At 45.4% G+C, this 23,960-nt stretch overlaps 1 protein-coding gene across 3 annotated transcripts in view; it reads right to left on the bottom strand.

Moving 5' to 3' along the window:
• Positions 1-23,960, bottom strand: part of LOC124715465 (E3 ubiquitin-protein ligase Bre1) — a 274,712-nt gene that overhangs the window by 152,418 nt on the left and 98,334 nt on the right. For all 3 annotated transcript variants that reach the window (XM_047243098.1, XM_047243099.1, XM_047243100.1), the window contains exon 7: positions 21,447-21,572. In XM_047243098.1, coding sequence (XP_047099054.1) covers positions 21,447-21,572 — 126 coding nt within the window. The remainder of the gene's footprint in view (positions 1-21,446; positions 21,573-23,960) is intronic.

The raw sequence follows: 23,960 nt of genomic DNA, 5'->3' as shown, positions 1-23,960 counted from the left end.
ATGTAGAAAACTAAAACGAAGTTACGAAAAGAGTAGTTACTGTGAAGAAATACTGAGACGTAAATTAAGGCCAGGTGGATGGCAAGAACCAAGGACATGTTGTAGCACTAGAAGACCTGCGGAGTTCAGAAACTCGCGTCTGGGGGAAGAACCCAGATGGCGAGTGTGGTGAAACAGGCACCAAGGTCATAATTGTCATGTTGTAGAGCATGCTCTGCAACATGATATTGTGTGTTGCCAGTATACACCCTCTGCCTATGCCCACTTATCCAAATTGATAATTTGGTGGTAGTCATGCTGATGTAAAAGGTTGAACAGTGCTTACTTAACAGCTGGTATACAACATGTGTCGTGTCACAGATGGCTGTCCTTTTGATAGCATATGTTTTGCCAATTACAGAGCTGCCATGGGTGGTGGTAGGAGGGTGCATAGGGGAAGTCTTGCAGTGGGGATGGTCACAGGGATAGGAGCCATAGGGTAGAATGATGGGTGCAGAAAGAGCATAGGGTCTGACAAGAACATTGCGGAGGTTGGGAGGGCAACGAAAACCTATTCTAGGTGTGGTGGGAAACGTTTCAGGTAGAAAGGATCTCACTTCAGGGCATGATTTTAGGATGTCATGGCCCTGTTGAAATAGCTGATTAATACATTCCAGGCCAGGATAATACTGAGTCACCAGTGGTGTGTCCCGAAGTTGTGTTTTTTGGAGCGATCAGTAGTACCAGGACTGGATGTGATGGCCCGGGAAATCTGCTTTTGAATTAGGCTGGTGGGGTAATTACATGCAGTGAAGGCTGAGGTGAGAGTGGTACTGTATTGCTGTAAAGAGTCTGCATCTGAACAAATATGTTGCTGGCTTCAAAATACCTACCGAATGTGTATCTGCCTTAGTTAATCAGCACCTTCAACTCATAGTACAAAGAGTCCCCTCCTATAACAAAGATACCAAACATTTCCTAGATCATCTGAAACCATCTTAAATCTGTGCCCATCCAACCTCCCTTTATACCAACATCCCCCAGGTACATGATCGGTCTGCCGATGAACATTTCCTCAGTCAGTACGCACCTGGTTCCAAACCTATGAAATTCCTCCTCCTCCTCACCTTAATCAACTTTACGCTTACCAACAACTATTTCACCTTTGAGGGCAGACATATATACAGATCAGGGGTATGGCAATGGGAACCCAGAACCCAGGACGGCTCCTTCGTATGCCAACATTTTCATGGGTCACTGGGGGCGGGGATTGGGGGGGGGGGGGGAGGAGGCTTTTAGACTTTCCTGGGATCCATATGTCTTCAGCCCCTGGTTTGGCTCAGATACATTGATGATATCTTTACCATATTGACTCACGGTGAGGCCGATCTGTTAAAATTCCTGGAATTTCTGAATACCTTCTCCCAATTAAATTTCGCATAGTCCTATTCCAAATTCCATGCCACTTTCCTTGATGTTGATCTCGTCCTCACCGAAGGCCAGAAACACACTTCTGTCCACATTAAACCTGCCAACAAACAACCTACATTTTAACAGTTGTTATCTTTGCCATTTCAAATATTCCCCCGCCCATACAGCCTTGGCATTTGAGGCAAATGGACTTGTTTGCATGCAGACTCTTAACAGCAATACATCACCATTCTCCCCCGCAACCTTCACTGCATGTAATTACCCCACCAGCCTAGCTCATAAGCAGATTTCCCGGGCCATCATATCCAATCCTGGTACTGCTGATCCCTCCAAAAAACAACTTTGGAGCATAACAATGGTGACTCAGTATTACCCTCGTCTGGAATGTATTAATCAGCTACTTTGACAGGGCAATGGCTTTCTAATATAATGCCATGAATTGAAATCCATTCTGTCTGAAATTTTGTCCACCACACCGAGAATACCTTTTCGTCAACCTCCCGATCACCGCAATATTCTTGGCAGACCCTATGCTGCTCCTGTACCCATCTCCCTACCCTATGACTCCTACCCCTATGACTGTCCCTGATACAAGACTTGCCCTATGCACTCTCCTGCACCACCTATAGTGGCCCTGTAACTGGCAAAACATATACTATTAAAGGGACAGCCACCTGTAAAACAACACGTCATATACCAGCTGTTATGTTAACACTGTTTGGCCTTTTACACTGGTGTGACTACCACCAAATTATCAATTAGGATGACTGGGCATAGGCAGAGGGTGTATACTGGCAACACGCAATATCCTGTTGCAGAGCTTGCTCGACAGCATAACAATCGTGACCTCTGTGCCTGTTTCACCACATGCACCATCTGGATTCTTCCCCTAGACACCAGTTTCTCTGAATTCTGCAGGTGAGAAATAGCCCTACAAGAAGTCCTTGGTTCTCACCACCCACCTGGCCTTAATTTATGTTAACTTCTTCCGTCTCAGCATTTCTTCATTCATCTCAGAATTTCTTCACTGTAACTACTCTTTCTTCTCTCTGTTTTCGTTTTCTACATCTTTCATTGTCTTACCCGTCTATTTTTCACCGTCCCCCTCCCATCTCTGTTACATTCAATGCACTTAGCTTTTCACTCTTAATAACTCATGCATGATGCTTAAGCAGTAATCTCTGCCTTGCATAATATCCTGTCTTTCAACTTTCGCTCTCATGTTTTCAAATCTCATCTCGTGCAGTCCCCAACAATTGGTCTTTCCTTTCCATTCTGTGCGGTAAGTCGCCCCTAACCCCATGGTTCTGGGTGACCTTCCCGAAATCTACCCCTTTTCCTCGACTTCTCCAGTCCTTTTCCTTCACCCCTCTTCCTTCCCCTTCAACTCATCTCTATGAAGGAGCCACGCCACTGACTCCGAAAGCTTACCTAATTATAAACTTCTTCGCTTGGTGAATAGAAACTTTATAAAGACACTCTGTAAAGCAAGTTGAAGGCAGTCGCTGTAATTTGTTTTGACTGTACAAATGCAGGAGCTGCACTCTTCTCCTCTCTCTCTCTTCTCTCTCTCTCTCTCTCTCTCTCTCTCTCTCTCTCTCTCCCCCCCCCCCCCCCTTTGTTATTTTGAATGCTGTCTCATAAAATGTGTCATTATCGATTAAATAATTACGTTAATTTAATGGTAACAGCTATGTTTGAATCAAGAAACCTACTTTCCTCTTCCATTAATGTGACATCTCTATTTATTATGTTGCATTTTAGAACTTTTTCAGGCTGCAGCAAAGGAGAGTTGCTGACAAATTGTTTGCTGGCAGTACCAGAACGCTACTAGTGTTCAATCAGCCTTTACTTTATCAAACTTTTTCAGGCTGCAGCAAAGGAGAGTTGCTGACAAATTGTTTGCTGGCAGTACCAGAATGCTACTAGTGTTCAATCAGCCTTTACTTTATCAAACTTTTATTTCAGTATTCTTGAGATTTCTTTTACCAATCTTATCAGTAACGAAAATATGCAAACTGCATAATTTTAAGATCAGTCACTGACCTCCGAACAATGTTGTCAGTTAACATTCTAGTCAATCTAATGAGAATCTGGTGCTGGGTGGTGGAAGGCAAATCAATTAATAAGCAAGTAAAAACTTTCTATGCACTGTTTCACCATTTCAGAAACTTTGTCACCAGCAGACGAGATTAAAAGTTTTCTAATACTACTAACTGTTTAACAATCAGTAAATATCTTTTGGGGAGTTAATTTCAACCAGGAATATTTAAAGAAGATATCAGAAATTAACTTCTACAGCTAATATTAAACTCAATATTTCAAATTAACTTCCTCACTTCCAAAAAAATCATAAAATAATATTTCAATATTAGCAATTTTATATAAGTTATACTATTCCTACAGGTTCTATCTTTCATTCTGCTGGAATACAATCAACAGAAGCAAGGTTATTATTTTTCTTCAGTTCTCTTTTTTATAAAATCTCAGTCACACGAATCAATATAAAAATTTAATTCAACTGGCAGAAGCTGAGACGACATGACATTCCATTTCAAACACAACTAACGTTCTCTTCAGATTATTTTACTTTTGATGTGTTTATGCCACCAACTCACTGCTCACCAGTGTGACCTGCTCCTGATGAAACGAGTCCAAGAGTCTTACCAGCACATCTAACATCCACCATAGCTGGTTGCCCTACAGCTTACTACAATCCTCAGCAAGGAGATGATATTGAACTAGATTGTTTTCTGCACCACCACCACCACCACCACCACCACCACCACCACCACCACCACTTAACTTGGAAATTGAGTTTCAAAGTCTCTCTAGCAGTGCTGTGTTCGACTGTTCCTTGGTGTTTGGTTTTTCATACAGCGTACATCTACATGGACGGTAACTAGTTTGGACAAGAAGAGAATAGAAGCTTTCGAAATGTGTTGCTACCGAAGAATGCTGAAGATAAGGTGGGTAGATCACGTAACTAATGGGGAGGTATTGAATAGGAGTTTGTGGCACAACTTGACTAGAAGAAGGGATCGGTTGGTACGACATGTTTTGAGGCATCAAGGGATCCCAAATTTAGCATTGGAGGGCACCGTGGAGGGTAAAAATCGTAGAGGGAGACCAAGAGATCAATACACTAAGCAGATTCAGAAGGATGTAAGTTGCAGTAGGTACTGGGAGATGAAGAAGCTTGCACAGGATAGAGTAGCATGGAGAGCTGCATCAAACCAGTCTCAGGACTGAAGACCACAACAACAACAACATCTACTTCTACTTCTTCATCTACATCCTTATTCTGCAAACTACTGCAAAGTGCAAGGCAAGGGTACTTCCCTTTATACAATATATTAAGTTATGAAGTGCAGGAAAAATGACTCCTTAAATACCACTGTGCAAGCTGTAATCACATTAATCTTATCTTTGCAGTCACTACACCGTCAACATGTAAGGAGCTAGAGCAGGCTGTTCCAGCTAGTCGGCTCCGTTGTGAGCCGCGGAGCGCTCCCTGCTCCAGGGAGCCGTGTCGCTCGCTGTGACCATTCAAGTGGGCTGGCACGTGGCACGGCTGGCTGAGGCAGGCAGCAAGGCAAGCGTTTTGATGTGCCAGCTGCGTCTTACAAGATCGACAACCTCATACTCTTAGCTGCTAAGACGTGGTGACATGCTACACCAGGAAATACGATGTTCAGGAAATAAATAAGAAACATCTGCATTACAAGAAATTGCATACTAAATTTATTGGGCCTCTGTAGCTTGACATTTTCTTTTCCTTACAAGATCGGAAATATCAGGCATAAAAGTGTTCGCAGTGTTAATGCGGAGGATGGCCTTCATTGTCGCCCCTTTGGCCAGCCTGTCAACACGTTCGTTCCCCGGGATGCCAACGTGACCTGGCGTCCAAACAAAAACCACCGAACGACCAGAGTGGGTAATGGTGGAAACAGACTCCCGAATAGAGGACACCAGAGGAGAAGAGGGATAGCAGCGGTCGATGGCCTGGAGGCTGCTCAGGGAGTCACTGCAGACGACGATGGACGCACCTGAGCAGGAACGCATATGCTCAAGAGCGCGCAAGATGGCCACCAGCTCTGCAGTAAAAACACTACAGCCAGCTGGCAAGGAGCGCTGTTCAACATGGGCAGCGTGAGCAAAAGCGTAGACAGTGCGACCATCAACCAGGGAACCATCAGTGCAGACAGGCTCACAGCCCGGAAATGAGGCGAGGAGCGCAAGAAAACGGCGACGGAGGGCCACAGGCGGAACCGAGTCCTTGGGTCCCTGTGCCAAGTCCAGACGGACGGACAGCCGGGACAAACACCAGGGAGGCGTAGGTGCACGGACCCGGAAGGGAGGCGGAAGAGGGAATGAACCCAATTCCGACAGCAGGGACTGAACGCGGACAGCGACGGAAAGCCCAGACCTAGGTCGCCGTTCGGGCAGATGGAGGACCATGGCAGGGAAAAGCAGGCGACGATTGGGATGGCCTGGCGAGCAATGCACGTGGACAGCATAGTCGGCGAGCAGTCGATGGCGGCGAATCCGCAGTGGGGGAACCCCGGCCTCCACCAGTAGACTATCCACAGGGCTCGTACGAAAAGCGCCAGTTGCAAGCCGAATCCCACAGTGGTGTATGGGGTCTAACAACTTCAACACTAAGGGTGATGCAGACCGATAGGCCAGGCTCCCATAATCAAGCCGAGACTGCACAAGGGCTCTGTACAATCGCAGCAGCGTGCAGCGATCCGCACCCCAAGACGTGTGGCTAAGGCAGCGAGAGCGTTGAGGTGCCGCCAGCATTTTTGCTTCAGCTGAGTAATATGAGGAACCCATGTGAGCCGGGCATCAAACACGAGTCCCAAGAAGCGGCAAGTGTCCACCACTTCAAGCAGGTGGCTGTCGAGGTAAAGTGCAGGATGAGGGTGGACCGTCCGACGCCTGCAGAAGTGCATAACTCGAGTCTTGGCAGCAGAGAACTGAAAACCATGAGTCAGAGCCCATGATGCTGCCTTGCGAACGGCGACTTGCAGCCTGCGTTCGGCGACTCCTGTAGTCGTGGAGCTAAATGAGATGCAGAAGTCGTCGGCTACAAAGAAGGAGACACCGACGACCCCACAGCTGCAGCCAGACCATTAATGGCCACTAAAAATAAGGAGACGCTCAACACCGAGCCCTGCGGGACCCCATTTTCCTGTATATAAGAGGAACTAGAGGTGGCACCGACTTGCACCCGGAAAGAGCGGCGCAATAAAAAGCTTTGAAGAAAAGCCGGGAGCCGACCACGAAGACCCCACTCATGCAACGTGGCGAGGATGTGATGCCTCCATGTGGTGTCATACGCCTTCCGCAGATCGAAAAATACAGCAACGAGATGCTGACGTCGGGCAAAGGCGTACGGACAGCAGATTCCAGCCGCACCAAATTGTCCACTGCAGACCGGCCCCGACGGAAGCCACCCTGGGATGGAGCGAGGAGACCACGCGACTCAAGGACCCAACATAAACGCCGCCCCACCATACGTTCGAGCAATTTGCACAAAACGTTGGTGAGGGTAATGGGACGATAGCTGTCCACCGCCAGTGGGTCCGCACCGGGCTTCAAGATGGGGACAATAACACCCTCTCGCCATTGCGACGGGAACACGCCTTCGCTCCAAATGCGATTAAATATCGCGAGAATGTGTCTCTGGCAGTCCCTGGAGAGATGCTTCAGCATCTGTGCGTGGATGCAGTCCGGTCCTGGTGCTGTATCAGAGCAATCGGCGAGGGCAGCGAGGAATCCCCTCTCGCTGAAAGGAGCATTGTATTTTTCAGAATGACGCGTGTGGAATGAGAACGGCGTCCGCTCGGCTCGCTCCTTTACAGAGCGAAAGGCGGGGGGATAGGATGCAGTCGCAGAGCTCTGAGCAAAGTGCGCGGCTAGCCGTTCAGCAATGGCGGCAGCGTCCGTGCAGACAGCGCCGTCCAAGGAGAGCCCAGGGACACCCATACGGGTCTGGGATCCATAAATCCGCCGTATTCCGGGACCACACGAGTGAGGAGGAGACACGGGAGCCCATGGAGGAGACGTACCTCTCCCAGCACTCCTGCTTACGCCGTGCAATAAGACGACGGGCGAAGGCACGGAGCCTCTTAAAGGCGATGAGGGTCTCCAGAGACGGGTGCCGCCTATGATGCTGGAGAGCCCGCCTACAGTCGCGAATAGCCTCAGCAATCTCCGGCGACCACCAGGGGACAGCCTTCCGCCGAGGGAGACCAGAGGAACGGGGGATGGCAGCCTCGGCTGCTGAAATGATGGACGTGGTGAAAACACGGACCACCTCGTCAATGTCACCCTGTGGGGGAGACTCAATGGTTGCAGCGGAAGTAAAAGCTGGCCAGTCAGCCCTGTGGAGAGCCCAGCGGGGCAAGCGCCCAGGAGAATGACACTGGGGCAGTGACAAATAGATGGGAAAATGGTCACTACCACACAGGTCTGGATGCACTCTCCAGTGGAGGGATGGGACGAGGCCAGGGCTGCAAATAGAGAGATCGATGGTCGAGAACGAGCCATGGGCCACACTGAAATGCGTGGGAGCACCGGTGTTCAAGAGGCTAAGGTCGAGCTGAGCCAACACATGCTCCACGGCCCGACCGCGGTCATCGGAGACAGTCCCACCCCATAGAGGGTTGTGGGCATTGAAATCGCCGAGAAGCAGCAAAGGTGGCGGAAGTTGAGCCAGCAGTGCAGCCAAGACATGTCGGGGGAGCTCCCCGTCCGGAGGAATGTAAACAGAGCAAACAGTAATAGCCGGCGAGAGCTCAACCCTGACAGCGACTGCCTCTAAAGGCGTCTGAAGGGGTACTGGCGAGCTACAGGCAGAGTGGTGAACAAAAAGACAAACCCCACCTGACGCCCGTTGACAGGCAGCGAGGTTCTTATAGTATCCCCGATAACCGCGAAGGGTGGGGGTCCGCAGTGCCGGAAACCAAGTTTCTTGCAGAGCAATGCAGAGAACAGGGGAATCACTCAGAAGCATCCGGAGCTCAGGCAGGTGGCGGAAATAACCACTGCAGTTCCATTGGAGAATGGAAGCAGGAAGGGACTGGGAGGGCGTGAATGCGACTAAGAGGCAGACAGCGCCTCAGAGCCAACTGCCGCCACCGGGGGAGAGTCAGCTGAGTCCATAGGAGAGGCCCCCAAGGGTTCCGTGAGGGCGAGATCCGCGGCAGAGGCGAGGATCACCACCTCATCCCCAGAGCCAGGACTAGGTACAGCAGGCGGTGCAGAAACCGCCGGAACGTCCTTCTTCTTGGACACATGCCGTTCCTTCTTCTCACGTCGGCCCTTAGGGTGAGAGGGCTGGGAGAGCTTCTCTGAAGGAGCGTCGGAGGCTGACGACGACGCAGAAGCCCTACGACCAGCAGGTGGCGGAACCTTCAGCCACTGGCTGACATCCGGCTGGGTAGGAGAAGAAACGGAGGAAGGGAGAGCCCCGAGGGACCCCTTCCGCGAGAGAGGAACCGGCGGAGGCAACGCCGGCGGAGAAGGAGGGGGAGGGATCGAGCCTCCCGGTTGTGGAGCAGATGTCACTCCCGAAGTAAGCGTGGGGGGGAGCGACAGAAGAGGGTTTGCCCCCAACTGCTAAGGGGGCAACAGAGGAAGGCTTGCCCCCAGGCACGAGGGGGGTAGACAGAGATACACGGCCCCGAGGGCCCACTGAAGGCGGCACAGATGAGGCGACAACCGTCGCTCGCGTGGGCGACGATAACGTGGCTGCAGCATAAGATGTTCGAATGGAAGCAGGATACAACCTTTCATATTTCTGTTTAGCCTCGCGATAAGTAAGCCGGTCCAGGGTCTTAAATTCCATTATCTTCCGCTCCTTATGAAGAACGGGGCAATCCGGCGAGCATGGAGAGTGGTGCTCCCCACAGTTGACACATACAGGCGGAGGCGCACATGGAGAATCAGGATGAGAGGGGCGTCCGCAATCTCGACATGTAGCGCTGGATGGGCAACGGGAGGACATATGCCCAAACTTCCAGCACTGGAAGCACCGCATCGGGGGAGGCACGTATGGCTTGACGTCGCAACGGTAAACCATCACCTTGACCTTCTCGGGCAAGACATCACCCTCGAAGGCCAAGATAAAGGCACCGGTGGCCACCCTGTTTGTCTTGGGTCCTCTATGTACACGACGGACAAAATGCACACCACGTCGTTCCAAGTCGGCTCTCAGCTCGTCATCGGATTGCAACAAGAGGTCACGATGGTAAATAATCCCCTGGACCATATTTAAGCTACTGTGGGGAGTGACGGTAACAGGGACGTCACCCAGCTTATCACACAAGAGCAACGCTCGTGACTGGGCTGGGGAGGACGTCTTGAGGAGGATGGACCCATTCCTCATTTTTGACAACCCCGCCACTTCCCCAAACTTATCCTCCAGGTGTTCCACAAAAAACATAGGCTTCGTCGTAAGAAAGGAGTCACCATCAGTCCTGCTGCAGACAAGGTAGTGCGGTACGTAAGGCTCCCGCTTGGCACTAGATCGGCGTCCCTCCCATGGCGCAGCCAACGAGGGGAACGTCTGAGGGTCATATTGTGCAGCATCAAAGTCGACTCTACCTCGCTTAGAGACGCTGGTGGCCGTGCGACCACCAGCTTGGTGTGATTTATTGCGCTTCATTGCGCCACATCCGCCCAGATGCCACCTACTCCGAACGAGGGCTCTCCCCAAGGGCGCCACCCAGCCAAAGCAACGGGTACCTGGCCGATACCCCATTGCCCGGAGTCCCCGTGCCCCAGACAAGATGGGCACATACTCCTTGGCATGCATGGGGAGGAAACAGCTCTGGCATCTGTAGTGCGATCCCTGCGTGGTCAGGGGGCTACCACCAAGAGGGTACATGACGACCCCACCACAACGGACTGGCTACCGTGCTGGATTTTAGGTGTTGAGAGGGTCCACAGTTGTCGTAGGCGCTAAGAAGAAGAGTGCGCACAAGGCGAGAAGGAGACAACCCAGAAGACGTTGGGCGTAGTCCCGCCCACACGACAACAGGTAACACGCAAGATGGTGAAGCATGATGGACCAATAGAAAAACACCACGTAAGGTGTCCTTCCCCAAATGGCACGCACTAACAACGGAAATTTGGAAACAAAAAGGAGGTCACACCCAAGAGGGGACCATCACAGAAGGCCGAAACGTTTGAGACTCCTTTTAGTCGCCTCTTACGACAGGCAGGAATACCGCGGGCCTATTCTTACCCCCGAACCCGCAGGGGGGTCACTGCAGATGCGACGACCACGGGAGGATAGGCTGTACATTCTCCGCCAGGGTTCCAATTATCTCTCGTCGTGCCCTGAAATGAGAAATGTCCTACCCACTATCATTCCCACCCCTCCTACCATGGTATTTCGCCATCCACCGAACCTACACAATATACTCATCCATCCTTACACAACCCCTTCTCCCAACGCCCTACCTCATGGCTCATACCCTTGTAATAGACCTAGATGCAAGACCTGTGTCCCATATATCCTCCTACCACCACCTACTCCAGTCCAGTCACTAACATCACCTATCCCAAAGGCAGGGCTACCTGTGAAACCAGTCATGTGATTTACAAGCTAAGCTGAAACCACTGTGCTGCATTCTGTATAGGTATGACAACCAACAAGCTGTCTTTCCGCATGAACAACCACCGACAAACTGTGGCAAAAAAAACAAGTGCACCACCCTGTAGCTGAACACGCTGCCAAACATGATACTCCTCATGTCAATGACAGCTTCACAGCCTGTGCCGTATGGATCCTTCCCACCAACACCAGCTTTTTTGAATTGCGCAGGTGGGAACTTTCCCTGCAATACATCCCATTCCCGTAACCCTCCTGGCCTCAACCTTCATTAGTCATTCTCCTCACCCATCCAGCCCCCTCCCTGTTCCCATTCCAGCAGTACACAGCAGTCATTTCACCGCCAAACCCAGTCTTTTAATTTATTTTTATTTCTCTCCTTTCCGCTACATAACCCCCCCTCCCCCTCCCCTCTCTACATCTTCTCTCCTGCCCTCCATCTAAACTGCAAAACTTCACTGTCCGCCACTCCCACCATACTATCACTCGCCCCTCCCTGCCCCAGCATCCTCCTTACCCACACCCAGTCGCCACTCCCATCATGCACTGGTGCTGCTGCTCGCAGTGTAGTTTCAGCTCTCTGAGACTGCAGACGTGTGTGCAAGTTGCACTTGCATGAGTGTGTGTGCGCACGTGCTTTTGTGTATGTGTCTACTGCTGACAAAGGCCTTAATGGCCAAAAGTTATAATTGTGTGAATCTTTTTACTGTGCCTATCGTGACTCAGCATCTCTGCTATATGGTGAGTAGCAACTTTCCTTCTCTCGTATTGTTACATTCCATCCTGGATTTTATTAAGAAAGCATTTTTAAAGCTTAATCTATGAAAATTTAAATTTGGCTTCTCAATTAGAAATCAAAAAAGTGTTTCACTGTTTTTGAAAACTCTGCCCCTAATTGGGTGAATCAGGGGATGAAAGTTTTTATCAAGCTAGAACTACAAAAACTGATATTTGGTTTCTCAGTCAGAAAATTAAAATTGTGTTTCAGCATGTTTCGAAATTCAACCACTAAGTGGGAAAAGTAGTAGGTGAAAGTTATTTGGAAAATAAATAATTACTAAAAAAAAAAAAAAACTACTGAAAGGATTTTAAGGCTACATCTACGACAAATGATAATTGACTTGTCAGTTGTAAGTAAAAAAATATTTGTTTCCGTGTTTCCAGAAATTCAATCCCTAAAGGAGTGCAATAGGTAATGGAAATTGTTTAGAAAATATTTTGTGACACTAAAAAATTTTAACACTAAATTTATGAAAATTTGTATTTCACTTCTCAATTATGAAGAAATATTTGTTAAGGAATTAAAACTGCTATGGAAATATCTCCACAAGAATGTAGATTTAGTCTTCTCTTGGAGTTCATTTTAATGACAAATATGATTATTTAAGAGACTGGAACTCCCACAAAATTGTACAAAGTAAAACCTGTCACAGACTATCTAAAGAAGAAATTTGAAGAGGTTTATACTCCTGAATGAGAATTATTCACTGATAAATAACTTACTATGGAAAAGGTGGCTCTCTATTAAGTAATCTTAGCAACAGAATGTGTTCACTTTTGTATTAAATCACTTTGCTTTAGTGAAGCAAATAGTGGGCAATTATGCTGCTTTGTAGTTTAGAATGGGAATGAGACTGTATTTGAGTCACAACTTAGTGAATATCCTCTAGCTTCTAAAATGGTTTCATAATATAAAAAAAATTAATTAAAGTTAAGATATATAGAAATAATGAGATTAATGTTTAGGCATGTCTGACAAGCACAATAAGTTGAGCTATGCCAATTAATAATACTATGTCTGATCGCCAAATCCACCTACAAAATCTTGACCGTGTCCATGATGATGTGATCGGATCTTCGTGATAACTCCGAAGTACATAGGTGGGCTTCTTGGGTTTTTATATATTGCAGAACTACTTGGAATAATGAGTCATACAATCTTTCAGTTAGTAAAATAATATTATATTCTTTTCTTTGATGCACACAAAAAACAGACTTTTTACATATCCTTACCATCAAAATGGCTACCGCCAATTTCGCTCTAAAATACCGTGCGTCTGCCTCCGTTTATTAACAGGAAGCGAGTCCCTCCTCTTACCCAGGAACAGGAAAAACGTCTAACGTTTTTTAACATTTGAAATAAAAAATACTTGACGGTAGGCGCAGGCTCTATGCTGGGCTTGCTGGGCTATCGCTTCACCTTTTCTCTTTCCCTTAAGAGAGAGAGAGAGAGAGAGAGAGAGAGAGAGAGAAATGCAAAAGGTACATTACAGTTACAGGGAAATTTTAATGAGGAATATACTTTGCTTATCAACAGGTCTCTCTTCCCCCCCCCCCCCCCCCCAACCCAATGAACCATGGACCTTGCCGTTGGTGGAGACGCTTGCATGCCTCAGCGATACAGATGGCTGTACCGTAGGTGCAACAACGAAGGGGTATCTGTTGGAGGCCAGACAAACGTGTGGCTCCTGAAGAGGGGCAGCAGCCTTTTCAGTAGTTGTGGGGGCAACAGTCTGGATGATTGACTGATCTGGCCTTGTAACACTAACCAAAATGGCCTTGCTGTGCTGGTACTTTGAAAGGCTGAAAGCAAGAGGAAACTACAGCTGTAATTTTTCACAAGGACATGCAGTTTTACTGTATGGTTAAATGATGATGGTGTCCTCTTGGGTAAAATATTAGGGAGGAAAAATAATCCCCCATTTGGATCTCCGGGTGGGGACTACCCAAGAGGACGTTGTTATCAGGAGAAAGAAAACTGGCATTCTACGGATCGGAGCGTGGAATGTCAGATCCCTTAATCGGGCAGGTAGATTGGAAAATTTAAAAAGGGAAATGGATAGGTTAAAGTTAGATATAGTGGGAATTAGCGAAGTTCGGTGGCAGGAGGAACAAGACTTTTGGTCAGGTGATTACAGTGTTGTTGTTGTTGTTGTTGTTGTTGTGGTCTTCAGTCCTGAGACTGGTTTGATGCAGCTCTCCATGCTACTCTATCCTGTGCAAGCTTTTTCATCTCCCAGTACCTACTGCAACCTACATCCTTCTGAATCTGCTTAGTGTATTCATCTCTTGGTCTTCCTCTAAGATTTTTACCCTCCACGCTGCCCTCCAATACTAAATTGGTGATTCCTTGATGCCTCAGAACATGTCCTACCAACCGATCCCTTCTTCTGGTCAAGTTGTGCCACAAACTTCTCTTCTCCCCAATCCTATTCAATACTTCCTCATTAGTTATGTGATCTACCCATCTAATCTTCAGCATTCTTCTGTAGCACCACATTTTGAAAGCTTCTATTCTCTTCTTGTCCAAACTATTTATTGTCCATGTTTTACTTCCATACATGGCTACACTCCATACGAATACTTTCAGAAATGACTTCCTGACACTTAAATCTATACTGGATGTTAACAAATTACTCTTCTTCAGAAACGCTTTCCTTGCCATTGCCAGTCTACATTTTATATCCTCTCTACTTCGACCATCATCAGTAATTTTGCTCCCCAAATAGCAAAACTCCTTTACTACTTTAAGTGTCTCATTTCCTAATCTAATTCCCTCAGCATCACCCGACTTAATTAGACTACATTCCATTATCCTTGTTTTGCTTTTGTTGATGTTCATCTTATATCCTCCTTTCAAGACACTGACCATTCCATTCAACTGCTCTTCCAAGTCCTTTGCTGTCTCTGACAGAATTACAATGTCATCGGCGAACCTCAAAGTTTTTATTTCTTCTCCATGAATTTTAATACCTACTCCGCATTTTTCTTTTGTTTCCTTTACTGCTGACAGTCGGGATACCAGTTACTTTGGAATAAGGTTGGGCATCTCTGACATATTCTGAGTCGTGGTCACCATTGTGCTCAGATGGCAAAGACTACCAAATCCACCGGTTAGTCCCTCAACCATTAGGGGTAAAACTCAATGGGACCCGGGGCAAGTAAGGCTAGCAACCTGCTTCTGTGGTACTTTAGGTGTGATGCTGGCAACAATCACAGCAAAATGCCTCGGACCTTTGGAGGTGACGGAGTCCCACCTCTAAATGACAAACCAGGGACCCCTAAGATACGACTCGGCAAACGAATGGTAACGAGATGGGGAGCTATTAATATCAATGGGGGCTACTCTGGGAAGAATGCAGAGCTGGCAGAGGCTGCAGGTAAGATGGGGTTGGACATTTTAGCCATTAGTGACATTCGGGTAAGGGGTGAGAAAGAAGAGGAAGTGGGAGAATACAAGGTCTACTTGTCAAGAGTCAAAGCAGGAATAGCACAAGGGGGTGTAGGGCTTTACATCAGGAAAGAAATGGAACCCAGCGTAGTTGCAATAAGGTATGTAAACGAATGACTGATGTGGATAGATTTGACAGTGTCTAGCAAGAAAATTAGGATTGTGTCAGTATATTCGCATCGTGAAGGGACAGATCTAGATAAGATGGATAGTTTTTATGACGCACTCAGTGATGTAGTTGTTAGAGCAAAGGACAAGGACAGTGTTCTGCTCATGGGTGATTTTAATGCCAGGATTGGAAATCGAACAGAAGGGTATGAAAAGGTTATGGGTAAATTTGGAGAGGACATGGAGGCCAACAGAAACGGGAAACAACTCTTGGATTCCTGTGCCAGTATGGGCTAAATAATCACAAACTCCGTTTTTAAACATAAGAACATTCACCAGTCATTCACCGGTATACTTCGGAAGACAGGGGAACCAGATCTGTCATTGACTACATAATAACAGATCAGGAATTCAGGAAGGTTGTGAGGGACACAGGTGTACTCAGAGGATTCTTTGATGACACTGATCACTATTTAATCTGCAGTGAAATTGGTATTGTGAGGCCGAAAGTGCAGGAGGTCAGGTCCATATATAGGAGGATAAGAGTGGAGAAACTTCAGGATAAGGAAATCAGGCACAAGTACATAACAGTGATCTCAGAAAGGTACCAGTTAGTTGAATGTAGTCAATTACAGTCATTGGAAAAGGAATGGACAAGGTACAGGGACAAAGTACTAGAAGTGGCCAAAGAATGTCTTTGAAAAGAAGTGTGTAAAGGTAGGATGAAGCAAACAGCTTGGTGGAATGACACAGTCTAGACAGCCTGTAAAAGGAAAAACAAGGCGTATCAAAAATGGCTACATACTAGAACTCAGGTAGACAGAGAAAGCTATGTTGAAGAAAGAAACAAAGCCAAACATATAATTGCAGCATCCAAGAAGACTTTGGAAACAGGTTGGAGACTTTGGGTCAAGCTGCTGGAAAACCATTCTGGAGTGTAATTAGCAGTCTTCGAAAGGGAGGTAAGAAGGAAATGACAAGTATTTTGGACAGGTCAGGAAAACTGCTAGTGAATCCTGTTGATGCCTTGGGCAGATGGAGGGAATATTTTGAAGAGTTGCTCAATGTAGGTGAAAATGCGATCAGTAATGCTTCAGATTTCGAGGTAGAATGGGATAGGAATGATGATGGAAATAGGATCACATTTGAGGAAGTGGAGAAAATGGTCAATAGATTGCAGTGCAATAAAGCACCTGGGGTGGATGAAATTAAGTCAGAACTCATCAAATACAGTGGAATGTCAGGCCTTAAATGGCTACACAGGATTATTGAAACGGCGTGGGAGTTGTGACAGGTTCCATCAGCCTGGACGAAAGCAGTAATCACACCAACCTTTAAATATGGAAACAGAAAAGATTGTAACAACTACAGAGACATCTCTTTAATCAGCATTGTGGGTAAAATCTTCTCAGGTATTGTTGAAAGGAAAGTGCGAGTATTAGTTGAGGAAAAATTGGATGAAAATCAGTGTGAGTTTAGGCCTCTTAGAGGTTGTCAGGACCAGATCTTTAGCTTACGCCAAATAATGGAGAAGTGTTACGAGTGGAACAAGGAATTGTATCTATGCTTTATAGATCTAGAAAAGGCATATGACCGGTTTCCTAGGAGGAAGTTATTGTCTGTTCCACGAGATTATGGAATAGGAGGCAAACTTTTGCAAGCAATTAAAGGTCTTTACATGGATAGCCAGGCAGCCGTTGGAGTTGACGGTAAACTGAGTTCATGGTTTAGAGTAGTTTCAGGGGTAAGACAAGGCTGCAACCTATCTCCACTGTTGTTCATATTATTTATGGATCATACGTTGAAAATAATAGACTGGCTGGGTGAGATTAAGATATGTGAACACAAAATAAGCAGTCTCGCATATGCGGATGACTTAGCTGTGGTGGCAGATTCGATAGAAAGTTTGCAGAGTAATATTTCAGAGCTAGATCAGAAATGTAAGGACTACGGTATGAAGATTAGTATTTCCAAAACGAAAGTAATGTCAGTGGGAAAGAGATATAAACAGATTGAGAACCAAGTAGGAGGAACAAAGTTAGAATAGGTGGACAGTTTCAAGTACTTATAATGCATATTCTCACAGGATGGCAACATAGTGAAAGAACTGGAAGCAAGGTGTAGCAAAGCTAATGCAGTGAGCGCTCAGCTACGATCTACTCTCTTCTGCAACAAGGAAGTCAGTACCAAAACTAAGTTATCTGCGCACCATTCAATCTTTCAACCAACTTTGTTGTATGTGAGCGAAAGCTGGGTGGATTCAGGTTACCTTATCAATAAGGTAGAGGTTACGGATATGAAAGGAACTACGATGATTGCAGGCACTAGTAGATGGGAACAATGGCAGGAGGGTGTCCACAATGAGGAAATCAAAGAAAAACTGGGAATGAACTCTATAGATGTAGCCGTCAGGGCGAACAGGCTTAGATGGTGGGGTCATGTTACACGCACGGGAGAAGCAAGATTACCCAAGAGACTCATGGGTTCAGCAGTAGAAGGTAGGAGGAGTTTGGGTAGACCAAGGAGAAGGTACCTGGATTTGGTTAAGAATGATTTTGAAGTAATAGGCTTAAGGGCAGAAGAGGCACCAATGTTAGCACTGAATAGGGGATCATGGAGGAATTTTATAAGGGGGACTATGCTCCAGACGGAATGCTGAAAGGCTTAATCAGTCTTAAATAATGATGATGATGCTGAGGGAATTAGATTAGGAAATGAGACACTTAAAGTAGTAAAGGAGTTTTGATATTTGGGGAGCAAAATTACTGATGATGGTCGAAGTAGAGAGGATATAAAATGTAGACTGGCAATGGCAAGGAAAGCGTTTCTTAAGAAGAGAAATTTGTTAACATCGAGTATAGATTTAAGTGTCAGGAAGTCGTTTCTGAAAGTATTTGTATGGAGTGTAGCCATGTATGGAAGTGAAACATGGACGATAAATAGTTTAGACAAGAAGAGAATAGAAGCTTTTGAAATTGGTGCTACAGAAGAATGCTGAAGATTATATGCGTAGATCACATAACTAATGAGGAGGTGTTGAATAGAATTGGGGAGAAGAGGAGTTTGTGGTGCAACTTGACAAGAAGAAGGGACCGGTTGGTAGGACATGTTCTGAGGCATCAGGGGATCACAAATTTAGCATTGGAGGGCAGCGTGGAGGATAAAAATCGTAGAGGGAGACCAGGAGATGAATACACTAAGCAGATTCAGAAGGATGTAGATTGCAGTAAGTACTGAGAGATTAAGCAGCTTGCACAGGATAGAGTAGCATGGAGAGCTGCATCAAACCAGTCTCAGGACTGAAGACCACAACAACAACAACAACAACAACAAACACAACAACAGGTTTTAAAACTTACTCAGCTGTTGGATTTTCTCATTCTAAGAAGCACTGACCACATTAGAACTGTTATGATTAACAGGATAGAAATGCCAGCAGCTTTGTTGGAAGCAAAAGTCGAGAAAGGCAATGTTAAGACCTTTCGTAAAGGGAAACTGATGGCACGCAATGGTGAGTTACGGAAGATGTGTAGACCCTTTCCATTGTTTGCAATGACGAACTACAGCAAACCAAGGAAATAAATAAAATAAAAAAACCTGAAGTAATACTGAAATACAGTGACAGAATGGGTTGTGTTGATTTAGATGACAATTCATTCAGTCACAAGTAAACGTTTTTGAAAATATTATATGAAACAATTTTGCCATTTCATGGATAAGCAGCTCTGAATTCGTACCTATTGTACGAGAAACTGGTGTTAAGTTTCGGAGACCTGACTTTCAAATTACTCTCATTGGAAATTTGCTAGAATAATACTGTGTACACATCAATTCATTCTCCCAGCATAGAAAAGCTGGACAACCTTGCCAAGTATCAGTCCCAACAAGTTTGCTGGGCCATTTTTTGAAACACTGAGAACAAGTATGTGCCAACACAAAAACTGTGCTGCAGCCAAAAGAACAGGGAAAAAGTAAGAAAAAAATGCATGCTTGTGAAGAGCGTGGTGCTCGACTATGTGCAATACCATGCTCTGAACTAAGTGCAATACCATGCTCTGAAATGAACAATACAAAACTAATTTATGAGAAATTTGTTCAAAAAAGCTGTGTATACATTGGTCCCACCAATAACACCCTTCCCCAGAATATCAAAATAAATAAAAAATTATTTTAAAAGTATTATGAAAAGGATATAATGCTGCTCACCATACAGTGGAGATGTTGAGTCACAGATGGGCACTACAAAAAGACACTGAACAAGTAAGCTTTCAGCCAAAAGGCTGCCTCCTGAATCATGAAAAACACACACACACACACACACACACACACACACACACACACACACACACAAATGCACCTCTCACACATGACTACTGTACATGTTCATGGCCCTCCACTGGTAATGCTGGAATTCAATATGGTGTTGATCCACCCTTAGCCTTGATGACAGCTTCCACTCTCACAGGCCTATGTTCAATCAGGTGCTGGAAGATTTTTTGGAGAATGGCAGCCTATTTTTCACAGCGTGCCGCACTGAGGAGAGGTATCTATGTCGGTCGGTGAGGCCTGTCACGAAGATGGCATTCCAAAACATCCCAAAAGTGTCCTATAGGATTCAGGCCAGGGCTCTGTGCAGGCCAGTCCATTACTGACAGGTGCTCGATTATGTTGAAAGATGCAATCACCATCCCCAAATTGCTCTTCAACAGTGGGAAGCAAGAAGTTGTTTAAAACATCAATGTAGGCCTGTGCTGTGATAGTGCCACACAAAACAAGAGGTGTAAGGGCCCTCGACGAAAAACACAACCACACCATATTACCACCGCCTCCGAATTTTACTGTTGGCACTACACAAGCTGGCAGTTGACGTTCACTGGGCATTTGCTGCACCCAAACCCTGTCATCAGATTGCCACAGAGTGTACAGTGATTCATCCCTCCACACAACATTTTTCCACTGTTCAATCATTCAATGTTTACACTCCTTGCACCAAGCGAGGCATCGTTTGGCATTTTCCAGCGTGATGTGTGGCTTATGAGCAGCCGCTCGACCACAAAATCCAAGTTTTCTCACCTCCTGCCTAACTTTCATAGTACTTGCAGTGGATCCTGATGCAGTTTGAACTTCCTCTGTGATGGTCTGGATAGATGTCTGCCTATTATACATTACAACCCCTCTTCAACTGTCATTGGTCTCTGTCAGTCAACAGGCGAGGTCAGCCTGTATGCTTTTGTGCTGTATGTGTCCCTCCACATTTCCACTTCACTATCACATCAGAAACAGTGGACCTAGGGATGTTTAGGAGTGTGGAAATCTTGTGTACAGACAAATGATACAAGTGACACCCAATCATCTGACCATGTTCGAAGTGCGCAAGTTCCGCGGAGTGCCCCGTTCCGCACTCACATAATGTCTAATGACTACTGGGGTCACTGATATGAGTACCTGGCAGTAGATGGCAGCACAATGCACCTAATATGAAAAACATGTTTTTGAGGGTATCTGGATACTTTTGAACACATAGTGTATTTTGACTAATTCAGGAGGAGGCCTTTTTGGCCGAAAGCTTAATTGTTCAGTATCTTTTGTTGTACCTGTCTGCAACTCATTTCCACTGTATGGTGGGTAGCAATATATCCTAGGCCTGCACAATTCCATTCATAAGCAATGAGGCAGGTGTCAACCGTAGCCTGCCACCAGCTGCTTATCTGTGCAATAAAGAGCACAGTGAAAGGGTCAACAATGTCAAACTTTACTTGGCAGAATTTATTATTTGATGCAAATGCCATAAACAAAGACTGAAAATAAATAAATAAAAAGTAACCGACATTTTGGTTGTGAATCTTGGAAGCTTTTTTCTGTATTTGTCACTTGGGTGCATCTTGTAAAACATATATTATGCTAGAAAAAGAAAAGAATTGCAGTATTCGTATAAATGAGTTAGTTGGTTTTTTTTTTTAACTTATCTCATCTATGGAAAATGGTACATAACACTTTAGTGTGCTCAGTGTTCTGAAAGATGATGTTTAAACAGTGGATGAAGACTTAGGAAAATTGGTAAGTACTTACATCCATCTTCAGCTTTTCAACTTCTTTAAGCACCTCTCGATGTTGCTGATGCAGTTTGTCTAATTCTTGTAACCTATTGTTGGCTAGTTCCCGCTGTTCCTCCACCTCTTTCTGGAGGTCTTCTAGCTGAAAATTATTTCAATAAGAATTTATAGTGTAGACTACAGAAATAGTGAAAGAAGGAGAAGATGGGGGGAGGGAATGATGTGGCACAAGCTATAGAAATAAAAAAAAAACTTTGAACTTATTTTCCAGCATGCATATTAAAGTTAGTTAGTCTTTTTCAATTTTCTTGAAAGAAGCCATTTTCTTCGGCAGATTTGTCCATCTTTTTTACTCGAAATAATAACTTTTTCATCGTTAGCGATTATCCGATTGTAAGAAATGAAATTACACACAAGTAACTTACAATGAAACAAGAAATATATAGGAAAATATCAAATTAATGTCCTGGTTACTTACGATACACTAAAAATTATGTTATGCTTACAACATATTAAGATTCAACCAACAGCGTCAAAAGAATAACATTTAATGGCATACCTTTTAAGAATACCCGAAACATAAACCTCAACAAAGCCTTCAAGATGTTGGGTAAAAGCAGAAAAGGAGTCAATTTGAAGGGTACATACACAGGGTGTTACAAAAAGGTACGGCCAAACTTTCAGGAAACATTCCTCACACACAAAGAAAGAAAATATGTTATGTGGACATGTGTCCAGAAACGCTTACTTTCCATGTTAGAGCTCATTTTATTACTTCTCTTCAAATCACATTAATCATGGAATGGAAACACACAGCAACAGAACGTACCAGTGTGACTTCATACACTGTTACAGGAAATGTTCAAAATGTCCTCCGTTAGCAAGAATACATGCACCCACCCTCCGTCGCATGGAATCCCCGATGCGCTGATGCAGCCCTGGAGAATGGTGTATTGTATCACAGCCGTCCACAATACGAGCACGGGAAGTCTCTAAATTTGGTACCGGGGTTGCGTAGACAAGAGCTTTCAAATGCCCCCATAAATGAAAGTCAAGAGGTTGAGTCAGGATAGCGTGGAGGCCATAGAATTGGTCCGCCTCTACCAATCCGTTGGTCACCGAATCTGTTGTTGATAAGCGTACAAACACTTTGACTGAAATGTGCAGGAGCTCCATCGTGCTTGAACCACACGTTGTGTTCTACTTGTAAAGGCACATGTTCTAGCAGCACAGGTAGAGTATCCCGTATGAAATCATAACGTGCTCCATTGAGCGTAGGTGGAAGAACATGGGGCCCAATCAAGACATCACCAACAATGCCTGCCCAAACATTCACAGAAAACCTGTGTTGATGACGTGATTGCACAATTGCGTGCCGATTCTCGTCAGCCCACACATGTTGAGTGTGAAAATTTACAATTTGATCACGTTGGAATGAAGCCTCATCCGTAAAGAGAACATTTGCACTGAAATGAGGATTGACACATTGTTGGATGAACCATTCGCACAAGTGTACCCGTGGAGGCCAATCAGCTGCTGATAGTGCCTGCACACGCTGTACATGGTACGGAAACAACTGGTTCTCCCGTAGCACTCTCCATACAGTGACGTGGTCAACGTTACCCTGTACAGCAGCAACTTCTCTGACGCTGACATTAGGGTTATCGTCAACTGCACGAAGAATTGCCTCATCCATTGCAGGTGTCCTCGTCGTTCTAGGTCTTTCCCAGTCGCGAGTCATAGGCTGGAATGTTCCGTACTCCCTAAGACGCCGATCAATTGCTTCGAACGTCTTCCTGTCGGGACACCTTCGTTCTGGAAATCTGTCTCGATACAAACGTGCCGCGCCGCGGCTATTGCCCCGTGCTAATCCATACATCAAATGGGCATCTGCCAACTCCGCATTTGTAAACATTGCACTGACTGCAAAACCACGTTTGTGATGAACACTAACCTGTTGATGCTACGTACTGATGTACTTGATGCTAGTACTGTAGAGCAATGAGTCGCATGTTTACACAAGCACCGAAGTCAACATTACCTTCCTTCAATTGGGCCAACTGGCGGTGAATTGAGGAAGTACAGTACATACTGACGACACTAAAATGAGCTCTAACATGGAAATTAAGTGTTTCCGGACACATGTCCACATAACATCTTTTCTTTATTTGTGTGTGAGGAATGGTTCCTGAAAGTTTGGCCGTACCTTTTTGTAACACCCTGTATATTCAATAACATGTCAGAGCACATGAAACGCTCCATGGGAAATGTGGTGGAGTTTAAGAGTGAATTAAGTAACTTTCTGTTGGGCAACTATTTATACTACATTGAAGATCTTTTTCACAGAAACTTTCGGAATGTTGTTGCTTATTTTTAATGAATATTAACAATGTAATATAATGATATTGATAATGTTAATTTCATTGTGTTGCGCTTAAATTATAATTACTTTTTTCCCCACATCCAAGAAAGCCCTCTTTGCAGAATCAATCAAACGCAACTAATAGGTGAGGCTCAAGGATAAACTTTA

The sequence above is a fragment of the Schistocerca piceifrons genome, chromosome 1 (genome assembly GCF_021461385.2).
Source record: "Schistocerca piceifrons isolate TAMUIC-IGC-003096 chromosome 1, iqSchPice1.1, whole genome shotgun sequence".
In the NCBI taxonomy this organism is placed as follows: Eukaryota; Metazoa; Arthropoda; class Insecta; order Orthoptera; family Acrididae; genus Schistocerca; species Schistocerca piceifrons.
The sequence above is the reverse complement of the archived record's forward strand: the minus strand, read 5'-3'. Positions and strand labels throughout refer to the sequence as shown.